General features: G+C 39.8%; 1 protein-coding gene across 1 annotated transcript; it reads left to right on the top strand.

The window, feature by feature from the left end:
* Window positions 1–16514: 16514 nt before the first annotated feature.
* Window positions 16515–24699, top strand: LOC104248164 (phosphoglycerate kinase, cytosolic-like). Its single transcript, XM_070161471.1, is given in 12 exon segments — window positions 16515–17073; window positions 18336–18451; window positions 18636–18710; window positions 21404–21616; window positions 21842–21883; window positions 21992–22049; window positions 22726–22782; window positions 22887–23188; window positions 23414–23731; window positions 23824–23928; window positions 23930–23983; window positions 24069–24699. Coding segments are annotated over 12 exon segments (2286 nt in total). The 3' UTR covers window positions 24456–24699.
* The last annotated feature ends 594 nt before the right edge of the window (window positions 24700–25293 follow it).

The following is a 25293-nucleotide window of genomic DNA, read 5'->3' as shown; positions in this document are numbered from 1 at the left end:
ACCCCAAGCTCTAGCTCCAGCCTTCATAACCACCAGCGACACAACCAACCAGACGACCCCATGGTTGCTGCTTCTTTTGATTCGTCTTCACCAGTCCGTCGACCTCCAGTCCAAAAACGAGCTCCACCAAGCAACCAAACAGTCCGTCGACTGCATCAGTTCTTCGTCCACCCAAACCACCCGTCGACGACACTGCCTACGACCACCACCAGCTTCGTCGCCTAGTTCGTCGTCACACCGCCTCCAGCCTCACGTCCAAACAACCATAGCTGCTTCGTCATTCATCGAACACCAAACGCAGCTGCTTCCTTCTTCAGCCCATCGCACAGCCTCGCAAACACCATTTCCGTCCAGTTTCATCGTCAAACGACCACCCCTGGAAACTCAGTTGTTGTCTCGTCGTTCTTCAGGTTCAATCCGTCGAGGTCGTCGTTTGTCGTTCTGAGTTCGTCGAGGTTAAAAGAGAAGGTGGGTTTTCGTTGAGTCGATATCCGATACATCGAGGTTGCTGTCCGAGTTTCTGTTCCATTGCGGTCATTTTCGGTTAGTTGGTTTAAGTTTCATTTTTGTCTGTATTTTGTTTGATATTCTCGGATCTAAAATCAGTATATGTTTGATTTTTTCTTGTTCGTTGTTTATCATTTCTTGATTATTTCTTCAGTTTGTTTTTATTGATTTGTTCTTGTTTAGTTTTAATATAGAAGTGTATTAGTTTAATCACTTGAATCCTTTATCTTGGTTGTAATGTTGTTAGATTTAATTTGAAGTTCAATTGATTATTGAGTTTAGTGATTTGAATCTACTTGTTTGTTATGTTCAATTTGTTACTGTTATTGAATCTGAAAGTATGTTTGTTGTTAAAAATGTTGTTCAGTCAAAATGATTTCAGTTGTTTCTTTATTGTTCATCATATGGTTTGGTTCCCTGAATCCTTAGTCTTTGTTTTGATGATATTTGACATAATCTGAGTTTCTAGCTTAAATTTGTTGATGAAATTTGATTAAGAATTGGTTATAGCTGCTGTAATTGGATTGTTGATTTGGTGAATTGGTTATAGCTGATATGGTTTTTGGTACAGATTGAAAGGGGTGGGGGTAGAATGGTAAATTGCAGTATTTTCAGGGATAGAATGGTAATTTCATTAGTTTCAGGGGCATTTTCGGGATTTTAAGTTTTAAAAAATGATTAATTTGAGTGTTCTGTCCACTAAATACTAATAATATTAAATTAATACATTTTTTAATACATGGTGGGTGACAAGACAAGTGGTAGTGAGAATTAATATATTTGTTTAAAATAGTGGGGGACAAAGCATGCGGTAGTGGACAATAAGGGAATTAAATAAAGAAAAGATATTTGTTAGTGGGAATTAATATTTGTTTAATATAGTGGGGGACAAATTATTAAGTAGTGGGATTCAAAAGGGGGATGAGTAGAAGATGGTGGGAATTAAGTTGAGTGCTTGAAGTTTGGCTATAAATAAGGAGGTTGACACAAGTTGGAGGGCAGATTCGAAGACGGATTTTTGAAGAGAGTTTAAGGGGGGATTCTCTGAACATTAATAGAGATTTGTGGATTTTTCGGAACAGAAATAACATTTTGAAAATCTAAAGAGAGAGTAGTATACACCCAATATACACTCTAGATACACTGGATATACCAAGGGAAAATTCATTTTGAAAAAAAAAATCAAAAAGAAAAAAAGGGGGTCAGAATTTAAGGGTTAAACATTAACTGGTCTTTCAATCTAAAAAATTTCTGCCCGTTGATTGTTGTTGGTGTTTCTGAATTTTCATTTGGTTTGTTCCTTGAGTTTGGTTGGTTATTTGCTACTACTTCACTGGTTATTGCTGGATTTTTTGCTTGATTTTAAAATCGGTCACTGGTTTCTCGTTGCTGGTTGTTACTGGTTGCAGGGTGTTGCTGTTGTTATATGCTACTGCATTTCTGTTGATCTTCCTCTTCTTTTGCTTCCAATATCAGGTACATAACTGACACGTTGGTTACTATAAGCTGAAACATGAAGCATGAATACAAATAAAGAGTTGAAGTTTTAATTTGATTTAGTTTTGTTACTGATTGTACTTAGGACATTCTATACACTACTATATCGTAAAAACTTTTTGCCATTTCTGTATAACTAGACAGTGTTATAGTAATGTAGTCAATAATATCCCGTTGTTTTAGTTTGATTATTAGGTAGTATAAGTTCAAATGCATATTAAATAAAACCAGGCCAGTAGACTGTTTTAATATCATGACAATCTAGCTCTAACGATCAATTGTTTGAATTTAGGATTAAAACTAGACCCTTAAGTTACTTCATTCCAATTAATTGCTCTTTCTAAAATTTGCATGTAACTTGCTTAGTTAGATACTATCATCTTATATCTCTATAAGTGCAAAAATTGTGAACATGTGTAGAAATAATTAACTAGGCCCAATATTGGAATAAGACGGCCCAAGTCACGTTTAATACTACATGCGGTGAACCTGGGCCCACGTTGGCCAACGAGCTGTCCATATTGTGTTTACATTCTCATTTAACAAATTGCGTTCGGAACCCGACTATAACAACTTGTAAGCATGTAAATAAATTAGGACCTTTTCTCTTTCATTTTTAGAGACAAATTTAATAGAAAAAATGTAGGCACTTTAGGATTATCCTTTTAAAATAAATGAGATGAGCCTCGCCCAATAAAACGCACAAGTTGCGGGGCCCTCAATAATTGGTTAATAATTGTATAGATTTCGGGATCGGTCGTTTAGCAAATTTCACGGCCTTACCCAAAATAATGATACGCTAGTCGCTTTAGGCGTGCCTTTAACAATTTACTTTATTAAACTCGGGTGCACATTTATGTGACCCAAATCCAAATCTCAACGGAGTCGAAATGAGTCGCTAATCACGGGTACATTGATTGTGCCGTGGTTCGAGATGCATGTCCATGATGTTGCAAATTCCTTTAAAAAATAATTAATAAGACGAGTCTCGACAAAGAAGAATACACAAATTGCGGGGCCCTCAACGGATAGTTATTTCGAATGCCTAGATTTCGAGACAGGCCGCATACCGAACTTTACGCCTTTTCTCAAAATAACAACGCGTTAGTCTTTAGGCGCGTATTTAATAATGTTATTTTCCTAAACTCGGGTGCACATTTATGTGACCCAAATCCAAATCTCAACGAAGTTGGAACGTATCAAAAATTGTGGGTACATTTATGTGGTGCAATTCGAGATGCATTCTCACGACGTTGCAATTCTTTAAATAAATAATAACAAAGCGGTAAACAGTTAAAATTTGCACGTAGGTTCATAATTGTATAAAATCAGATAATCAAGCCTAATATGACAGTTGAGCAACCGTGCTAGAACCACGGAACTCGGGAATGCCTAACACCTTCTCCCGGGTTAACAGAATTCCTTATCCGGATTTCTGGTTTGCGGACTGTAATACAGAGTCATTCTTTTCCTCGATTCAGGATTAAAACCGATGACTTGGGACACCATAAATCTCCCAAGTGGCGACTCTGAAATAAATAAATAAATCCCGTGTCGATTGTCCTTTAATTGGAAAAAATTCCCTTCCGCGTCCCTTCACGGCGGCGCGGGCGAAAAAGGAGGTGTGACAGCTCTAGCGACTCTGCTGGGGGCCGAACCCAGAATCTCTGGTTTAGGGTTCAAGAATTCGAGCTTGGAATGATTGTTATAATTGGCTTAGTTTATTGTCTGATTTTTACATGTTCGGGCCTAATGTGCTAAATGCTTCTTTTACCGCTTTGATATTATCCGAACTGTATATAAACTGTGCTGAAACCTTTCTCTTCTTACCCCCAGGGAGGAGCTTGCTGGTCGAGACTCCCTATTCTGTTAGTGTCATACCTTGAACTAAGAAAGAGGCCGGACAAGTTGCAAAGCCGGACGATCCCGCTGGTCCCCGGTACGTAGCCCCCTCCTCGACTCGAGTTGTCCGCTCGGGTACACAGTCTAGAACAAATACCCAGGTTATAAACCTAGAAAAACTCAGCTTCATGCCGGATCCCTAGTAGGAACGTTCGTTTGCATCACGTGCATTTGACTTTGGAGGCTCAACACAGGGGTTGGGTCTGTCTAGGACAGGTGTACCAAAAATGAAAAAAGACCATCCTGATGCATTTTACTTGCTACTTGTGCATTTGTTTGCTTCAGACTTGCATGCTGACCGATTTTTCAATACTTCTAGGGAGATAGAGGTATGAGGGTTAAAAGATTTAAATCGCCTATTCTGAAAACTAGTGTCCAAATAGTGTCGAAACTCTGCCGAATATTTTGAGAAAATGAAAAAAAAAGGGTTTTAGTTATGAAAAATAGTCTTGTTTGCCAATTAAAAAGAGTCTTGTTTTCAAAAGAAGTTTGTTTTATCGGCCCGAACTACGTCGGTTTGATTCTCACAGGATGTGAGATACGTAGGCAGCCCTCATCGGGTCTAACCTCCCCTTTTGCAAAAATAGCCAAAAAATATCAAAAAATTTTCGTCATAGAGTTGGGTGATGCTGTTTTTGTCAGAAATAGCCGAATGTTCCCAAAAAAGGACGCCGGAAGGCTGACTTTGCATAAACGGCCACCTTTGGTCATGTTTTTAGGATTTTGGTCGGTTAGTTAAAGCAGCCTTAAAATCTTCGTCCCCGAGGTGCTGAAAGGTCGCGTTGGCAAAACCCGGCCTTTTATTTTAATTTTAAAAATAATAAGACAAAGAGTCAGTGGTCAAGAATACTGTTTAGATTTTTTGGTCAAAATAAGCCGAGCCAGCTTCGGCGGTGTCTTAAACCGTTCTTGCCGAGATAGCCTTAGGGTATCTTTCAGTTGTCAAAAGGCTATTTTCGTAAAAGAACGGACAAGTTTGTGAAGTGTCATAAAATAATCTTCCCGACCTCAAAATTCATGTGAAATTGGGAAGGGGCCACGTTTGCAAAAACAGCCGTTTGGTTAAAATCGGCATATAGAGGAAGGAATCTGTCATTTTATTTTTCTTGAGTTTGTATTTCTTTTGATCAGAGTATGTGGGCCGTTTAACTTTTGAGTCTGTTGTTCGTCTTTAAGTGATTCCAAAAATATTTTATTGTTGTTTACCTTTTATGTGGCAGAACTACGCCCGATCTGATTCATGCGAGGACATAATACGTAGGCAATCCACATAAGATTCGACCACCACTAAAAAGGAAAGTTTGGAGGCACTTAAAAGAAGTCGGAATGACGCATGCAGTCAGAACAAAGACATGTTAGAAATGGTTAAACTACCTAGGAACATTGCATCCCCCAACGTGAAATTGCAATATGTGTTAAACTCTAACGCTAACAAGTTTGTTGTTTTCCAGAGATAACTATTAGCTCGTTAGAACGTTTTGGCAGATTACCATTACCACACAAGATCTAAATGGCCCATTCCAAAAAGCATGTCTGGTTCGGACAAAAGTGTTGAGGAGGAAAAGACAGAGATGCAAATGATGAAGGAGGAAGTAGACAGGTTGAGACAAGAGATAGCTGGGATGCACCTAGCCTGGGCTAAGGGACAAACACCACCAATACTTCCCCCTACTCCTACCCTTTCACTAGCTCGGACTCTGGAACCCCCTCCCACTAGTCCATCAACGAGCTTCCCCATTGCCCAATACTATCAAGGGGAAGCTTCCTATAATCCCCACCAGCTACCTAAACAAAACCCTCCTCCGCCAACTGTTCTTGTTCTCGTGGCACTTCCACCAGCCACGCTGCAAAGATCATCCAGCGAGCCATTGTTTCAGGCTCACGATAACTAGTATTACCCTCATAAACCAACCTTTAAAACACTCGAGCCATACACTTACACCCCTCACCTTCAACTCTCGGCAGAAACTGAGATGTCGGCTAAGAATCTAGAGCAGGAGGAAGTGCTTCATAAAGTGAAAAGCCTGGAGCAGTCCTTCAGGAATATCCATGGGTTAGGCAACCAAGTCAGTGTGGCCTACAAAGATCTGTGCCCATTCCTCGATGTTCAATTGCCGGCAGGTTTTAAGATGCCAAAGTTCGATATATATGAGGGACATGGTGATCCCATGGCATATCTGCGAGGTTTCTGTAGTAAGCTGAGAGGGGAAGGTGGAAAGGATGAGCTGCTGATAGCTTATTTTGGTCAAAGTTTAAGCGGGTCCGCACTGGAATGGTACACGAGGCAGGATCCTAGCAGGTGGTATACCTGGGACGATCTAGCACAAGTATTTGCAGGTTACTTCCAGTATAACCTTGAGATCGTCCCTGACCATCTCACACTGTTGAAACTTGAGAAAAAGCCTGGAGAGAGCTTCAGGGAATTCAGATTCCGTTGGAGAGAACAAGAAGCAAGGGTCGATCCACCAATGAGAGAAGGTGAAATGGTGGACTACTTATTACAAACTTTGGAGCCAACTTACTTTGGTCACCTGGTGACGTCAGTTGGTAAATCTTTCAACGAAGTAGTAAAAATGGGCAGTATGGTTGAAGAGGGACTCAAATCCAACAAGATAATGAGCTATTTGACAATCGAGGCCACAACTCAGGCTATCCAAAGCGGCACGGGAGATGCGCTCGGGAAAAAGAAGAGAGAAGAGGTCGCAACAGTCAAGGCAGGTACTTGGTCCAGATTCGGAGGTTCCCCCCCTCACTACCAGTCCAGACCCCATCACTCAAATTACCCACACATGTCATATGGCCTTCCACAACCCTACTACCCACCATCAGAGCCACGCTTTTCTGCCCATCACGCCCAAGCATATACCCAGCCTCCGGCTCAACCGCAATGGCATGCACCTCCCCCACAAAATACATACCCATCTCCAAAAAACACATACCCACATCCACAATACACATATCCACCTACGAGGGCCTATAGAAATCCTCCAGGGTCAGGTTTCCGTGGGAATCAAGCTTTCAAGAATGAGAGGAAGCAGAAATATACTCCGCTGGGAGAATCCTATACTACTCTGTTCCATAAATTGAGGCAGTTAGGCATGTTGAATCCTATTGAGCCCAAATTGCCAAATCCCCTTCCTAGAAATCTTGACCTGTCAGCGAGCTGTGAATATTGTTCGGGGGCTCCCAGACACGATACTGAGAAATGTTGGAAGTTGAAGAATGCCGTGCAAGAGCTTATTGAAACAAATAGGATCGAGGTTCAGGCTCCAGAAGCACCAAACATTAATCAGAATCCGCTACCGGTGCACTATGAGACCCACATGATCGAACTAGTACACAAGGGAAGGGAGCTTAAGAAGCCCTCACAAACGGTAATGACGATCCGTGCCAGTGAAAATAGTTCGAAAGAATAACCGACCAGTGGAAAAGCAGTGGTGCAGTGTGTAGAGACAAGCCAGTTATGGTGATGGGGGAAGGGTCCAGCAAGGCGAATGTACAGTTTGTGGGGCTAAAAGCAAAAATCAACAATTGAATGGCTATTCCTCTTCCTATCCGAAGGGAGTCTTGGTAGTGAGCTCTGATTTTATTTCTTGTTGTCTGGATTATTCCAGGGTTGTAATCCAGATTTCTTTTTGTGCTCTCCAAAGTGTGAAACCTTGCTTTAAATAAATTGAAAGTTTTTTTTCATTTTGTTTTAATTTTTCTTCTTCTTTTTCTCTTCTGAACAGTTCTCTTTATATTGGTTCTAATAACATGACATATACGACGGATCTTCAACCTAGTCTAAAAAATCAATCTGATTTAGTACAAGATTGTGATGATGATTCGGAATACGATGAGGATGAAGCCTTCGAAGAAATTAATAGAGAGTTGAGCCAATTTGAAAAAAAAACATCAGGGGTGCGGAGGATATCAGGGAAGCTAAGATAAGCACCTACATTGAACCAAACATCAGGGAAGAACTAATCAAAGCACTTATGGAATTCAAAGACGTTTTGCATGGTCATACGACAACATGCCGGGTTAAGCACCAATCTAGTGGTTCACAAATTGCCCATTGACCCAGCATTTCCTCCCGTCAAGATTGAAGAAGTTCAAAACCGACATGTGTGTGAATATTAAGGAAGAAGTAACCAAACAGCTGAATGCTAAGGTTATTCGGGTCGCTCGATATCCTGATTGGTTGGCTAATGTGGTGCCAATGCCCAAAAAGATGGAAAAATCAGGGTGTGTGTTGATTATCTCAATCTGAACAGAGCAAGCCCAATGGCGCTTTATGTTTAACAGATATCGAAGGGAAATGCATCGACATGACTATCAATTCTGACGCAGTTAAGAGATATTATGTATGATTTCTTGTAATTGTAATTGTTGTTTGTTTGTACTTAGCATTTATTGGAGAATGACATGACAGATGCAATTCTTTCTTCTATCCAAACACTTTAACCTTTGCTTCCCCTTTTGAGCCTTATTTATTCTTTCATACCCCTCTTTTGGAATCAGTAATGAAAATGAAAGAAAAAGAGAAGAGAAAAAAATAATGATAATTAAGACAAAAGAAAAGTCACAAGAAAAAAATTTAAAGGAATTGGGAACTACGTTTGACCTGATTTCTCAAAGAAGGATACGTAGGCGCCTCACGGCTCGGTCACAATGTAACATAGTGTAACATAACAAAAATCCCCAAGCAAGAAAAATTGGGGCAGAAGTTTGCGTTTGTAATTTTGGTAAGAAAGTTTGATTCCAAGAGTTGTACTGTTTTACCCCTAAAAAATTATTTTGAACTTTTGATACCCCTTTTCCTTTTAGCCATACACAAAAACCCTTATTGATGTCGAAAAAAAAGACCTCCCGATCAGTATCTGAGAAGTGCTAAGTCAATGCAAATGGAAGTCGGGAATAACACTCTGATCCCCAGTAGAGAAGAAGATCATAAGCTGGAAATGAATTGATAGCCGAAAGAATCCCCGACAGAGAGAGTCATATCGGCAGCACTCCAATCCCCAGCTGAAAAATAAAATAAAATGAGAGAGTCTTATCGGTGAAAACCTTCACAAGCACCATAAGGCGACGAAAGATGAGAGAAATAAAACGAGAGAGTCTTATCGGTGAAAACCTTCACAGGCACCATAAGACGACGTGAGTTGAAATAAATGAGAGAGTCTTATTAGTGAAAACCCCTCGAAGGGCACTATGAGGCGACAAGACAAGATTGGCGGAAAGGATCCGCATTTGGCAAAGAGTTGAGTGCATGTTTATCCCCAGCAACATGAGGCCGTCCGAAGGGTTGATTGATACAAATAGACTGGTTTGATTAATCCGGAATGTGCGACATGATCGTTGGGATCGGTTATATCATTCAGATAAGTTCTTTTCTTTCCTTTTCCCCAGCATTTGTTCAGAAAGACTTCTTCTTTTTTCTATTTTTTGAAATCATCACTTTTTCATTTCTTGGTTTAAAGACTTTACCTCCCCAGTAATTTGTTTTTGAAAAGGATTTTCAGAGCTTACTACCAGTTGCCAAAATGGTACAAAGCAAAATGCGAATAGGACAGGCCAAAGATAAGGCGATAACGCGAAAAGAAGTTGGTCGCAAGACCAAATGATGAATGGGTCTAGATCCCAAGAGGACCAAATTTCCAGGGGAAGTTGGAGAAAAACGAAAAAGCAACAGTTAAAAGGTTATGGGGATCCCCAGCAGATTTGCGAGATACAGGAACAACTCCGACAGATTCTCGACCAAGTTCCGCAATGGTCGGACAACACAAAGCGGGGAAGGAAGAGAAAAGAAAAACCATCCCTAGCAGAAGTATCATCCTCAGCAAATAATATCATCCCCAGCAAGTTTTGTAGCAAAGCAGGGAAAGGAAGGGAAAAACCATCCCCAGCAGAAGTGGCACGACCACTCACCACGTTTTAAACTAACAAATTTCTCTTTGATTTGAAACAGGGAAAGGAGATATTATTGACAGCGGGAAGACATGGCCACAAAGAAGATTATCAAACTGGGGCAGAAAATTTTCTCTCATTGCGAAAATTTTCTTGAAATCAGATACCCACTTGGGGAAGATGGAAGATAACACAAGTTTCGAAGGAAGTGGAATCCACCGCAGTTTACGGGAGAAAGAGTACAAGTTTTAAAAAAAGAAAAGCAATCTTGGAAGAAGCAAGATAACCCAAAGTTGTAAAAGTAATGGCCTTTGAATCAATATCATCCCCACCATTGTTAAAAGGAGGAAGATAATTCCCCAGTAGTGATATCCCCGGCAGGTTTCAGAGAAGTGAAAACACTAGCTTGAGGAAAGTAGTTCCAAGTGGAAGGAAGGCACCAACTTTAAAGGAAGTAGTCCGTGAAGAAGGAAAATAACATAGTTGTGAATAAAACGCCGGTGTTGTCCCCAGTAGTTTTCGGAGGAATAAGACACCAATTTTGAGGGAAGCAGTTGAAAAAAGATGATTCAAGTTTTGAAGTTGGGAGCCCGCCCATATAACAGAGGAATACATTTCAGTTGTTATATTTCAAGTCTGGAAGTTGGGAGCCCGCCCATTTAACAGAGGAATACATTTCAGTCTATACATTTCAAGTCCGGAGGTTGGGAGCCCGCCCATATAACAGAAGAATACATTTCAGTCTTTACATTTCAAGTTTTGAAGTTGGGAGCCCGCCCATATAACAGAGGAATACATTTTAGTCTTTACATTTCGAGTGAAGTTGGGAGCCCGCCCATATAACAGAGGAATACATTTTCAGTCTTTACATTTCAAGTTTTGAAGTTGGGAGACCACCCATATAACAGAGGAATACATTTCAGTCTTTACATTTCATGTTTTGAAGTTGGGAGCCCACCCATATAACAGAGGAATACATTTCAGTCTTTACATTTCAAGTTTTGAAGTTGGGAGCCCGCCCATATAACAAAGGAATACATTTCAGTCTTTACACATATAACAGAGGAATACATTTCAGTCTTTACATTTCAAGTGAAGTTGGGAGCCCACCCATATAACAGAGGAATACATTTCAGTCTTTACATTTTAGGTTTTGAAGTTGGGATCCCGCCCATATAACAGAGGAATACATTTCAGTCTTTACATTTCAAGTTTTGAAGTTGGGAGCCCGCCCATACAACAGAGAAATACATTTCAGTCTTTATATTTTAAGTCCAGAAGTTGGGAGCCCGCCCATATAACAGAGGAATACATTTCAAATCAGTAAAGCAGAGGAATACAACCGAAATCCCAGCGGGAAACAACAAGAATCCCCAGCAGAGGAAGGCAGTTCAAGATTCGATGGGAAAAATGATGCAAAGCTCCCAAGAAGGACATAAGCAGTTCGAGATCGGCAATCAAGGGAGAATACAAGACAAATTAGAAGTAAAGAAATGCCCGAGAAGTCACCAAAACATCAAAGCAACAAGAGACACAAGAGCACGACTGAAGATCTAGATAAGATTTTGTAATTCATAGACTATAGTTTAGTCTAGCTTCTTGTTTTCTTTCAGCATGGTGTAATAAGGAGGTCGGCAAGCATTAATAAAAGCATGCAATTACAGTAACATTGCAGTCCCATGGTAGGCCCAGCTACCAAAACTTCCCGAACTATATTAACTTGATTCCCTTTTAGCCAGGGATATGTAGGAAACCTTTAAAGCAAAGGTTCAGTTAAATCTTTAAAAAAATTGCTTCACACGGAGTACTCGGATGGGCAAAAATCGCTCACTTTATCATTGCACGAAAACTCTTCGTGTTTTCGAACAAAGAGGGGCAGCTGTAAGCACGTGATTTTTATCCTATGTGAGAATTACTCCCAAAAAATTCAAAATAAAACAATTTTCCTTTTGTGTGCAATTTTGAGAATTTCATGGCATTTTTGGATAATTATTTGTATTTGTCCGTGCATGTATTTGTTAAATTAATAAAAAATACAAAAATTTGTCGCATTTGCATTTAGGATTTAATTCTACAATTAGGAGAAATTAAGTTTGTTTTACAAGAACAAAAAATCATAAAAATAATGTACGTTGCATTTTTAGCATTTAATGTCCAAATTGTGTGATTTTATCGTAATTGCTATTTAATTGTGTGTTAATTGTTATTAAGAGTTAATTTGCACTTTTATAAATTAATTTAGTTCTATAGGATAATTTAGGATTTTTAGAATTTAGTTTTAGTTTAAGAAAAAAATAAAAGAAGAAAAAAGAAGCAATAAAAGAAGAAGAAAATCAGATTGGGCCACCTTTTAATTTAAATCAACCAGGACCAAACCAAATAACCCCCACCGGGTCGACCCGCCCCAGTCCGCCCCATAACCCAAACGAGTTACCCCCCTCTTCCCATTTTTCGTTCTTCATTTTCCCCAAACCCTAAAACATCTGCCCCCCTCTTCTCTCCATTTTCTCCAAACGACTCCAAGCTCCAGCTCCCATGGCTGCCCTCCCATGGCTGACCCCAAGCTCTAGCTCCAGCCTTCATAACCACCAGCGACACAACCAACCAGACGACCCCATGGTTGCTGCTTCTTTTGATTCGTCTTCACCAGTCCGTCGACCTCCAGTCCAAAAACGAGCTCCACCAAGCAACCAAACAGTCCGTCGACTGCATCAGTTCTTCGTCCACCCAAACCACCCGTCGACGACACTGCCTACGACCACCACCAGCTTCGTCACCCATTTCGTCGTCACATCGCCTCCAGCCTCACGTCCAAACAACCATAGCTGCTTCGTCATTCATCGAACACCAAACACAGCTGCTGCCTTCTTCAGCCCATCGCACAGCCTCGCAAACACCATTTCCGTCCAGTTTCATCGTCAAATGACCACCCCTAGAAACTCAGCTGTTGTCTCGTCGTTCTTCAGGTTCAATCCGTCGAGGTCGTCGTTTGTCGTTATGAGTTCGTCGAGGTTAAAAGAGAAGGTGAGTTTTTGTTGAGTCGATATCCGGTATGTCGAGGTTGTTGTCCGAGTTTCTGTTCCGTTGCGGTCATTTTCGGTTAGTTGGTTTAAGTTTCATTTCTGTCCTTATTTTGTTTGATATTCTCGGATCTAAAATCAGTATATGTTTGATTCTTTTCTTGTTCGTTGTTTATCATTTCTTGATTATTTCTTCAGTTTGTTTTTATTCATTTGTTCTTGTTTAGTTTTAATATAGAAGTGTGTTAATTTAATCACTTAAATCCTTTATCTTGGTTGTAATGTTGTTAGATTTAATTTGAAGTTCAATTGATTATTGAGTTTAGTGATTTGAATCTACTTATTTGTTATGTTCAATTTGTTACTGTTATTGAATCTGAAAGTATGTTTGTTGTTAAAAATGTTGTTCAGTCAAAATGATTTCAATTGTTTCTTTATTGTTCATCATATGGTTTGGTTTCCTGAATCCTTAGTCTTTGTTTTGATGATATTTGACATAATCTGAGTTTCTAGCTTAAATTTGTTGATGAAATTTGATTAGGAATTGGTTATAGCTGCTGTAATTGGATCGTTGATTAGGTGAATTGGTTATAGATGATATGGTTTTTGGTACAGATTGAAAGGGATGATGGTAGAATGGTAAATTGCAGTATTTTCAGGGGTAGAATGGTAATTTTAGTAGTTTCAGCGGCATTTTCGGGATTTTAAGTTTTAAAAAATGATTAATTTGAGTGTTCTGTCCACTAAGTACTAATAATATTAAATTAATATATTTTTAATACATGGTGGGGGACAAGACAAGTGGTAGTGGGAATTAATATATTTGTTTAATATAGTGGGGGACAAAGCATGCGGTAGTGGAGAATAAGAGAATTAAATAAATAAAAGGTATGTGTTAGTGGGAATTAATATTTGTTTAATATAGTGGGGGACAAAACATTAAGTAGTGGGATTCAAAAGGGGGATGGGTAGAATATGATGGAAATTAAGTTGAGTGCTTGAAGTTTGGCTATAAATAAGGAGGTTGACACAAGTTGGAGGGCAGATTCGAAGACAGATTTTTGAAGAGAGTTTAAGGGGGGATTCTCTGAATATTAAGAGAGATTTGAGGATTTTTTGGAAGACGGATTTTTGAAGAGAGTTTAAGGGGGGATTCTCTGAACATTAAGAGAGATTTGAGGATTTTTCGGAACAGAAAAAACATTCTGGAAATCTAAAGAGAGAGTAGTATACACCCGATATACACTCTAGATATACTGGATATATAGAGGGAAAATTCATTTTGAAAAAAAAATTCGAAAAGGAAAAAAGGGGGTCAGAATTTAAGGGTTAAACATTAACTGGTCTTTCAATCTAAAAAAGGTTCACTTTGTTTCTGCCCGTTGATTGTTGTTGGTGTTTCTGGATTTTCATTTGGTTTGTTCCTTGAGTTTGGTTGGTTATTTGCTACTACTTCACTGGTTATTACTGGATTTTTTGCTTGATTTTAAAATCGGTCACTGGTTTCTCGTTGCTGGTTGTTACTTGTTGCGGGGTGTTGCTGTTGTTATATGCTACTGCATTTTTGCTGATCTTCCTCTTCTTTTGCTTCCAATATCAGGTACACAACTGACACGCTGGTTACTGTAAGCTGAAACATGAAGCATGAATACAAATAGAGAGTTGAAGTTTTAATTTGATTTAGTTTTGTTACTGATTGTACTTAGGACACTACTGTTTTGTAAAAAAATTCTGCCACTTCTGTATAACTGGACAATGTTATAGTAATGTAGTCAATAATGTCCCGTTGTTTTAGTTTGGTTATTAGGTAGTATAAGTTCAAATGCATGTTAAATAAAACCAGGCCAGTAGACTGTTTTAATATCATGGCAATCTAGCTCCAACAATCAATTGTTTGAATTTAGGATTAAAACTAGACCCTTAAGTTACTTCATTCCAATTAATTTCTCTTTTTGTAAAACTTGCATGTAACTTGCTTAGTTAGATACTATCATCTTATATTTTTGTAAGTGCAAAAATTGTGAACATGTGTAGAAATAATTAACTAGGCCCAATATTGGAATAAGACGGCCCAAGTCACATTTAATACTACATGCGGTGAACCTGGGCCCACGTTGGCCAACGGGCTGTCCATATTGTGTTTACATTCTGATTTAACAAATTGCGTTCGGAACCCGACTATAACAACTCGTAAGCATGTAAATAAATTAGGACCTTTTCTCTTTCATTTTTAGAGACAAATTTAATAGAAAAAATGTAGGCACTTTAGGATTATCCTTTTAAAATAAATGAGATGAGCCTCGCCCAATAAAACGCACAAGTTGCGGGGCCCTCAATAATTGGTTAATAATTGTATAAATTTCGGCATCGGTCGTTTAGCAAATTTCACGGTCTTACCCAAAATAATGATACACTAGTCACTTTAGGCGCGCCTTTAACAATTTACTTTCTTAAACTCGGGTGCACATTTATGTGACCCAAATCCAAATCTCAACGAAGTCAAAATGTGTCGCTAATCACGGGTACATTGATTGTGACGTGGTTCAAGATGCATGTCCATGACGTTGCAAATTCCTTTAAAAAATAACGAATGAGACGAGCCTCGACAAACAAGAATACACAAATTGCGGGGCCCTCAACGGATAGTTATTTCGAATGTCTAGATTTCGAGACAGGCCGCATACCGAACTTTACGCCTTTTCTCAAAATAACAACGCGTTAGTCTTTAGGCGCGTATTTAATAATGTTATTTTCCTAAACTCGGGTGCACATTTATGTGACCCAAATCCAAATCTCAACGAAGTTGGAACGTATCAAAAATTGTGGGTACATTTATGTGGCGCAATTCGAGATGCATTCTCACGACGTTGCAATTCTTTGAATAAATAATAACAAAGCGGTAAACAATTAAAATTTGCATGTAGGTTCATAATTGTATAAAATCAGATAATCAAGCCGAATATGATAGTTGAGCGACCGTGCTAGAACCACGGAACTCGGGAATGCCTAACACCTTCTCCCGGATTAACAGAATTCCTTATCCGGATTTCTGATTTGCGGACTGTAATACAGAGTCATTCTTTTCCTCGATTCGGGATTAAAACCGGTGACTTGGGACACCATAAATCTCCTCAAAAATCGAGCCTGGAACCCATACATAATTATTCAGTCCAATTGTAAACATAATTAATTATTTAATTTATTAAGCTAACAGACACAATTCTAAAAATGTTGAAATTGACACGCATAATAATTAAGGATAACTCGGTGCTACCGGGCCTCAAAAAATGAGCCTGGAACCCATACATAATTATTCAGTCCAATTGTAAACATAATTAATTATTTAATTTATTAAGCTAACAGACACAATTCTAAAAATGTTGAAATTGACACGCATAATAATTAAGGATAACTCGGTGCTACCGGGCCTCAAAAAATGAGCCTGGAACCCATACATAATTATTCAGTCCAATTGTAAACATAATTAATTATTTAATTTATTAAGCTAACACACACAATTCTAAAAATGTTGAAATTGACACGCATAATAATTAAGGATAACTCGGTGCTACCGGGCCTTAAAAATCGAGCCTGGAACCCATACATAATTATTCAGTCCAATTGTAAACATAATTAATTATTTAATTTATTAAGCTAACACACACAATTAATTTTGTTTAAATTATAGTAGACGAGATGGACTTTCCTCCGCCTGCGCATCCCGAACCTGCCGAGGATCAACTACTAGTGTTGCAGGGCGACCATAGGTCCTCCTTTGTATGGGAGGGACAACTATCGATGCAGCCTCTCCGCCCCAGGAGACCTGACGATTTGTGGGAGTTCATCGGGGAGCATCCTTTCCATGCCCGTGTAGTCGCGCGCCTACAGGCTACGGGCTTCTATACGATTTTTGAGCTTGGACGGATGCAGCTTGATTGGTCTCTCATCACGGCCTTGGTAGAGCGGTGGCGACCGGAGGCACACACTTTTCACTTGCCCACTGGAGAGGCCACCATCACGCTGGAGGATGTTCAGGTTTTGTACGGGCTGCGCGTAGATGGACAGGCCATAGCACTGCCCCAGTACATTAGATCCATGACGCGTGCACAATTTTTGGATATGATGGGGCATATTACTGGTTATAGACCTCAGGGTGACGCTGGGGCAGTCACGTTGCTTTGTCAGCCATCAGAGATCATATGGCATTTTTGCACCCAGACATTACCGGCGAGACTGAGGATCTCCACATTGAGAGGTACACACGGTTGGCACTGCTCCTACTTTTCGGGTATGTCTTGTTCCCGAACACTTCGGGGAGTAAAGTGAGTATGCGCTTTCTCCATCATCTTCAGCAGCTGGATGCTTTACCCCAGTACAGTTAGGGTGTTGCTGTTCTCGCATACCTATATAGGAGCATGTGCCAGGCGAGCATGGGCCCAGCGGTGGACATATGTGGTTTTTTGCCCCTCCTACAGGTGACAACATTTTCAAATACTCTGTTTATTTCTCCGAATTCTATATGGTCTAATGACTCATAAATTTTACATCAACCTTTTATCTTAGGTTTGGGCCTGGAAGCGGATCATGCCGTTGCAGCCACCTCTACCACCACTTGCGCCTGGTGAGGCTTATCCGTTTCTCCCTCTAGCTTCTAGGTGGATTCTCCGGCGTGGGAACTACCGAGGGACCGATGCTCATCATAATCTCCCCCTTATCAGGGATGTGCTAGATATGCTGGTGGACGAACAGGTAAATATGTACCTACACTTACTTGTTTTAAATTGAGTTGTGTTGCGCATACTCACTTTTATGTTATTATTTGGTAGTTCATCTGGATGCCATACATCGACGAGTTGCTAGCTCAGCTGCCATTTTATTGCTCAATCGATCGATTGCTTCGGAGCACCTCCGTCCCAATGATCTTCTTCGATATGGTTGAGTATCATGCCACAGAGCGTGTGCTTCGTCAGTTTCACCGTCCCCAGCCTATACCGAGGGAGACTGGATGGGTGGCTATACACTATCAGCGAGATGACCGTTCCAGGCTGGACGATATATATATGGGATGGCTAGAGCAGTAGGTCCATATTTGGAAGGAGCAGCGAGCTGACCGTATTTCGCCAGCACCTACATTTACCCAGTAGGCCATTATTCATATGTATGCATCATGGTACCGCCGTCACACCCGACTGATTATCGGGAACCCCGTTCATGTACTTGGCGAGCGCTACAGACCATATGCCGGGAGACACGAGGCACTGGTATGTTTTTTGGCTTATTAATATTGTATAATTGTGATATTGCGTTATTTCCCACATGAACATAACCTTCTATTTTCATTCACCGTCTGTAGATTATTCCCACGGTGTCCGCGGATAGTGGTTTTAACTTCAAAAACACCCCGTTCATGATCGTACTGAAGAAATGAATGCCACTATGCTCGCCTCCTGGACCTTTCAAATCTTCTCATGGGTATTGGCATAAATTGAACACCCCTGTCCATCAATGCTGATGCAGCTGCATGCCTTTCAACAAACCTCTCCGCACTCTGTTTGAATGTCATGCGGACCATGGTAGTGACAGGCATTCCACGTGCAGACTTCAACAAGCCGTTGAATGACTCTGACACGTTTGTAGTGAGGGCTCCCCATCGTCTGCCGCCATCAGCATGCAATGTCCACATGTGAAGCTCATGCCCCATCAACCAAGTATAGGCTCGTGGTTCTAACTGCCGGATCGCTTCCATGCACCTCGTGAATTTGCACTGCTGGTGCTCAGTTGCAGCCAACCACATTAAGTCATGCAATGCCTTGTCAGGATATTTCTTCTGGAAATTGGCCTTCAGGTGATGCACACAGTAACGATGGTATGCATATGGTTCCTGCCATTCAGGCAAGTGACGTACAAAACTTAAAATACCACCATGCCGATCAGATATTAGACAAATACCTGAACGCTGTTTGACAACATGCTGCTTCAAGTGGTTCAAAAAAAGCGTCCATGTCTCTTCACTTTCGTTGGCACATATGGCAAAAGCTAGTGGAAATATTTGCCCGTTGGCATCTACTGCAACTGCAATCAAAAGCTTAATATCATACTTTCCATAGACATGAGTACCGTCTATGGAAATAACAGGACGACAATGCACAAAACCATCAATTGCTGGTTTAAATGACCAGAACACATAGTTGAAAATATATCCGGGTCTGTCCGGACTCTGCTCACGCCTCCATTAACAACAGTCCCGGGAGTTGCAGTGCGGCCATGTACCTGGGCAGATTTGAAAAAGACTTATCCCAGTTGCCATAAATAAGTTCAAAGGCACGTTTGCGACCGAGATATGCCTTTCTTTTGGTTATAGTACAACCATACTCCTGGTGGACGGCTGTAATACACTCTTTAATCTTGAACCTAATGGACACTTCCAAATATGGAATCAAGACAAGAGAAATCAAGTCCACATCCAAGTTGAAGTGATTCTCATTGTATGTGTCCATTTCACATCTGTGCTCGCTAATAAATTTACCCACTTTCCACAAACCTGATTTCTTCTTGGTGGCACGCAACATCCAGTGACAACCCATAAAGTCTCTATGGCATACAGCCTTGTATTTCTCCATAGTTGACTCACTTACCGTCATCTCACGACACTCTCTTATACTGTAGATTTTTACAGCCCTAATTAGGCGAGCTTTATCGGGGAAATACATGCCCTTTGTCAGAACAGCTGGTCTAGACTCATACCACATCGTTGACCGACATTCATCATCATCCCTTGTGAGGGCATCCACGTTCGGCATGCTTGGCAAATTATCAAGGTAGGGAATATTCCGCTCATGAAATGGCACGTGGGACTCGTACACTCTTGGTCTAGCTGGAGGTGGAGGAACATGCTCCCTCGTCAACTCAGGTTCAACATTTACTTCCTCCTCCTCATCACCCTCATCATGGAAGGGTGTGTCATCCTCAGACTCATCCGCATTGTTGTCATAATCACTATCATCTTCATGACTCTGCATATCTGCCAAATCACGAGTAAATATGTCGTCTTTGGGAAACTGTGTGAGGTTAGGAGCTTCAAGAAGCTCGTTTTCACTGCACATAAAGAACAAAATGATAAGTTACCCAACTAGATAAATACTTTAGATATAGCTATATCACTTTACTTACAAGTCGTACTGTCTTGACGTTTCATGATGGATATTTTCTTGTTGGTGATGACTCCCAGATGGACCACCATGGTCCAATACTCCAGAACTACGCATATTCCAACTAGGGGCAGGGTCATAACTTGTAAAATTCATATCCGGACGGTACCCCCTATGAAAAATATGAGTGTTAATACAAATCCAATTAAAACATAAATTAAACATCGCTAAAGCGTAGTAAAATTGAAGTTTACCAGTCGTCTTGTTGATTATCTAAAGTCGAAAAATTATTTTGTGGCTGCTCATTCGCCGGTGGTGACAAGTTTAAATCAAGGCAAGCTCTTTCATCACCAATCTGTCCGGCAAAAACTGCTCCAGAATAACCACCCGATGACTGGGGGTTATCCCTACTATGCACGCCCTCATTATTGGGAACGTCTTCCACCTTGACGTACATTTCCAATAATTTTATTACAATAAATTCCCTATATTCATCCGGAATCAGCAAAAAATCTCTAAGAGTTTCATCATCCTCGATGTTAAACGCAGAATAATAAGCAAACCCTTGCGGAGTCACTAAATACGGAAATCTACTGGTTATTTTAAGGTTAACCGAACGCCTCCTCTCATTCATTTTTTTACGTAACAACGATACCAATTTATCGTAATCCATAGTAAGCGGCAATTTAACATGACATTGTGGAGGTGAGCTATACCTCACAGAGTTATTCTCCAACACAACCTCACCCCCCAATATAGTGAAACCCTTATTTTTGCCACTTCAGACATTGTAAAAAAATAATTGATAAGAAGAAGAGAGAAGTATGAACGTAAGTTTGAAATAAAGTATTGAATGAATTTTTATAAAATTGAAACACCTTTAAATAAGGCAAGTCCGATGTTGGGGTGTAGAATTTTTCTATGTAAAACGCAGTACAATACTACGTTTTATGTATTGAATTATTGTGATGTCAGTTCATTATTGGTGGGGGCAAAAACCAGAGTACAACGCAATTATTTAATGTAAAACACATTATTATGCTACGTTTTACAAATGCATCTTAGTAAAACGCAGTATAGTAGTGCGAATTACAATTTTTTTTTTTAAAAGTAAAACGCAGTACTATACTGCGAATTACTTTAACGGCAACAATATAATACTGCATTTTACTTATTTATGTAACTTTTTTTTAAGTAGTACAAAAGTGTTTTTTGTCCAAAAAAAAAAAAATGATTAAAAAAGTTTAGGACTCCTCTTAAAAACCTTTGCGTATTTTCAGTTGCTTTGCTGAATCAACATGTTGCCCACGGAATTTCTCGATCGAAATCTCTCCTCTCGACCACCTTTTTGGAGGAATGTGAGTTTTTTAATTTCATTTGCTTAGCCGTCTGCTCTCTATATGATCATTGAGCACGTCTGATCCACTTGTTTTTCAGTTTCTTTCTCCAGAATCGGTGGTGAAGAAGTGCGTGAGTTCTTTTTCAAAAGAAGATCTGGTGGAGAAGAAAGTATTCGTGAGAGTTGATCTGAATGACGTCGTATTGAATGACGACTTAAGCATCGCCGATGACACTAAAATCCAAGCCGCTGTTCCAACCATTAAGTATTTGATGGAACGCCAAGCTCGTGTTATTCTTGCCTCACATCTTGTAAGCTTTGCTATAACTATTACAAACCAAATTTCTCTTGCTTTATTTCATTTACCTTGTATAGTTATTCCAATATTACGATGCTTGCTCGTATGGCTTGGACGCTACAGGCTAGTACCAATTTAGAGATGTTATTGTTGATATTTGTCGGTATATGTTTCCGGTTTCTGAATTCTCTCTGTCCATCTCCCATCGAGCTTATTTGTTTGTTTTATTTTGTTGTAGTTCAAGATCACTGCAACGGACATGTTCTTACTGTTGCCTTTGGTTTGCTCATATTTATAAGTTTATTCTTATAGTTAAGTTAATGTCGCCTGCTTATAGTTTTGGAAGTGTATTCTGCTTAGAGACTGTTGGTTAATGGGTATCTTCTAGGTAATAGCTTTGTTTTTCTTTGTTGGTCAATTTGGCCTCAAGGTTTTCTGGATTGGAGGTTAGAGGAACAATGGAGCAAGATGGAGGGGGAAGTTTTTCTCTCGCTTGTGTTTTTAGATTGGCATAAAAAGGAAGAAACAGCGTAAAGGGTATCAGACTCAACGCGTGAATTCAGGACAAATAATATAATCTCTACTTCAATTTTTCTGGCATAATAGGATTCTGCGGAAAAAAAATGTTTTTAGCAACTTGCAAATGCATACATAACTATCTGGAAATTTTGGTTTATTATGGCTTTCCTTATCTCTTGTCTGGTGGTTTTCTATCACCCAGTTCAATATCTTCCGACCATACTTCTTCAAGTTGCTATGTTAGTTTCTGGCCTTCCTTGCCCAATACCCCATGATACGCCTGAAAAACCTTAAAATTCTGACTTTTATGTAATGCCGATGGCCCTATGCATGCCTTCTTTTCCTTTTCAGGTGTTCTGATGGTTTTGTTCGTTTTCATATGCTACTTGTAATGAATTTTCTGCTTACCGTTCTTTCAGATATCAGAGTTGAGCTTTATCTTATGCTACTTCCTTGTTAAGAGTTAAATCTCTCTGGTTTCTATGTAACTTTATTTGTTATCGTTTTGCATTTTCTTTGTGAATTTATTATAACCATCTACAATTAGTGCATTTTCTGTAATTTTTGTTCTCGTTGTCTACTTTTTGATCATCTGAATTGCAGGTTCCAGGGTCGTCCGGTATATATCAGTCAAGAGTACAATCATAAGTACAATCAAAGGTACAACTTGAAGCCACTTGTTGCAAGACTGTCACAGCTATTGGAAGTTGAGGTCTGTTTCCCGTTCTGTTTCTCGGCATCTTTCTTGTTATTGTTTCTTCTAGGGCTGTTTAAAGAAGCTTTCCTACCCCATTTTTGCCTACAGGTCAAGATGGCAAATGATTGCATTGGTCCAGACGTTGAGAAGATGGTTCATGAAATACTACCAGGAGGGGTTCTGCTATTGGAAAATTTGAGATTCCATAGAGAAGAAGTCAGGAATGAAACCGGGTTTGTAATTAAGCTAGCGTCTCTTGCAGATTTGTATGTCAATGATTCCTTTAGGACTGCACGCGGATCGTATGCTTCCACAGTAGGGGTTCCTCAGTACTTGAAACCAGCAGTTGCTGGACTCCTTATGGAAAAGGTGCCAATTATGAATTTTGGACATTAAAATGTAAGGAAAAAAAAAATTTCTTAAGGTTGGGAGAAGCGTGTACTGAGAATTAGCTCAACTGCTTAGAGCAGAACTGAATGGTTAAATTGGTGGTTAAAACAGTTTCTATGTTTGTCTTGGAACTCTTTTACTGCTTTGTTGGTGGCTTAATTTTTGTATACAGTTGTTGCTGACCGCAAAACTTGATGCTTTTAGGAACTTCACTATCTTTCTATAGATCTAGCAAAAACAGATAGGCCATTTGCTGCCATTGTTGGTGGTTCAAAACTTTCAACTAAGTTTGACCTGATAGAAAATCTTTTGGAGAAGGTTAACATTTTAATCCTTGGCGGAGGTCTGATCTTTACTTTCTACAAGGCCCAAAATTTATCTGTTGGATTCTCACTTGTAGAGGATCACATGATTGATCTAGCGCTGTTACTTATTTCGAAGGCAAAACAAAAAGGTGTATCTATAATGCTACTTGATGATGTAGTGATAGCCGACAAGTTTTCGGTTGCTGCTAAATCTGAGGTAAAATAGTTTTTGGCAATGCTATCTTGTTCTACTTGTAGCTACTGTCTTCGACTTTTGCTGGCTGATCCTTTTTTCCTTTTGCCTTTCAGGTTGTTCCATCAGCTAAAATTCCAGATAATTGGATGGGGTTAGATATTGGACCAGATGCTATTTTGTCTTTTGAAAAAGTTCTAGAAACCGCCAAAACAATCCTATTGGAACGGACCTATGGGAGTGTCTGAGTATGACAAGTTTGCTGCTGGAACGGAGGTACAAAATGAAATCTTGTTTAGTTTCACCATGAGTTTAATTGATGTTTTGCATCTATAATTTCTTTTTGGCATATATTATCCAGGCTATTGCAAAAAAATTGGCATAACTTAGTGGAACTGGAGTTAAAACAATTGTAGTGGGGGATGAAACTATTGCGGCTGTTAGAAAGATGAGGCTTGCAGACAAGATGAGCCACATTTCAATGGGAGGGTTTGCCAGCTTGGAGTTTCTGGAGGGGATACCGCTTCCTGGGGTGATGGCACTTGATGATGACACTATTGAGGAGAAGACGGGGCTCCCAGATGCGCCAGATGCTGCTGAACCTACTGAACAAGTGGGGCTTGCGGACAAGATTGAGCCACATCGAACTGTAAGAAGTGTATGTTGGGCTTCATTATGTTGGCAGTACAGGGCACAGGGTGCTCTGCTTTTTGATAAAAATACAGATCCTTCTGGTTGTCTGTTTTGATGGCTTTGCTTACTAATCAGTTAGTGGTTTTGTTAGTCGTATCTTATTATAGTTTGAGAGTAATTCCGCGATAAGCGTCTTATTTTATTTCTAAGTGTGTATTGATGTTGTGTATTCACAGAAACTTAGACTACTCGACCCGTCATCTGCTTAGAACTAGACTTGAAGGTTTGGATAGCTTTCTCTTTGACTATGAGTGATTGGCTTAATGCAATTCAAAGAATTCTTGTACGGTTATGCACTATGCGAATTCTTAACAGCGGTTTTAACCTCAAGAGGTTTTTGCTTGTTCTCAATGGATGCTCCAACAGCTGCTATTCCCCAGCTATTGGCGAGTGGAATTTGATTATACCAAGATTAACATCGGATAAGTATGTCCACGCTATTCATACTAAACTTGCTTAATTATACCAGACCAACGTCGAATAAGTATGACCTACTATCCATATTAGCATTAAGCAAGTGTGAGTGTGTGTTCAAACCATTTACGTACTAATTTCAGATTTTGGTTGCACTGTGCTGGCTAAGATTTGTGTCAAAAGGAGAGGTTATATTTACGTGAAAGGAAAATAGGAAGAAGTTTTTTGTCCAATTAGTATTTCGTTTGTATGAGCCTGCAGTCTTGTGTAAAAGAGATTGCAGTTCCGAAGTAGATGCCGCGGGTTGACCGCTTTGTGGCCTGGCATTTTCAACAGCTCAGGGGTGTTTTTAAATCGTTGGAATCGTCTTTTCCCATTTTTTTCTATAAAGTAGTAGGGGTATCATGATAAAAATTGCACGGCGCGCCCTATTTGGTCGTCCTCATTTATTCTATACCCATTTTTTAAAAAGTTTTAAC

The sequence above is a fragment of the Nicotiana sylvestris genome, chromosome 11, assembly GCF_000393655.2.
Source record: "Nicotiana sylvestris chromosome 11, ASM39365v2, whole genome shotgun sequence".
Lineage (NCBI taxonomy): Eukaryota > Viridiplantae > Streptophyta > Magnoliopsida > Solanales > Solanaceae > Nicotiana > Nicotiana sylvestris.
Note: the sequence above shows the minus strand (reverse complement) of the source record. Positions and strands in the feature narration are given on the sequence as shown.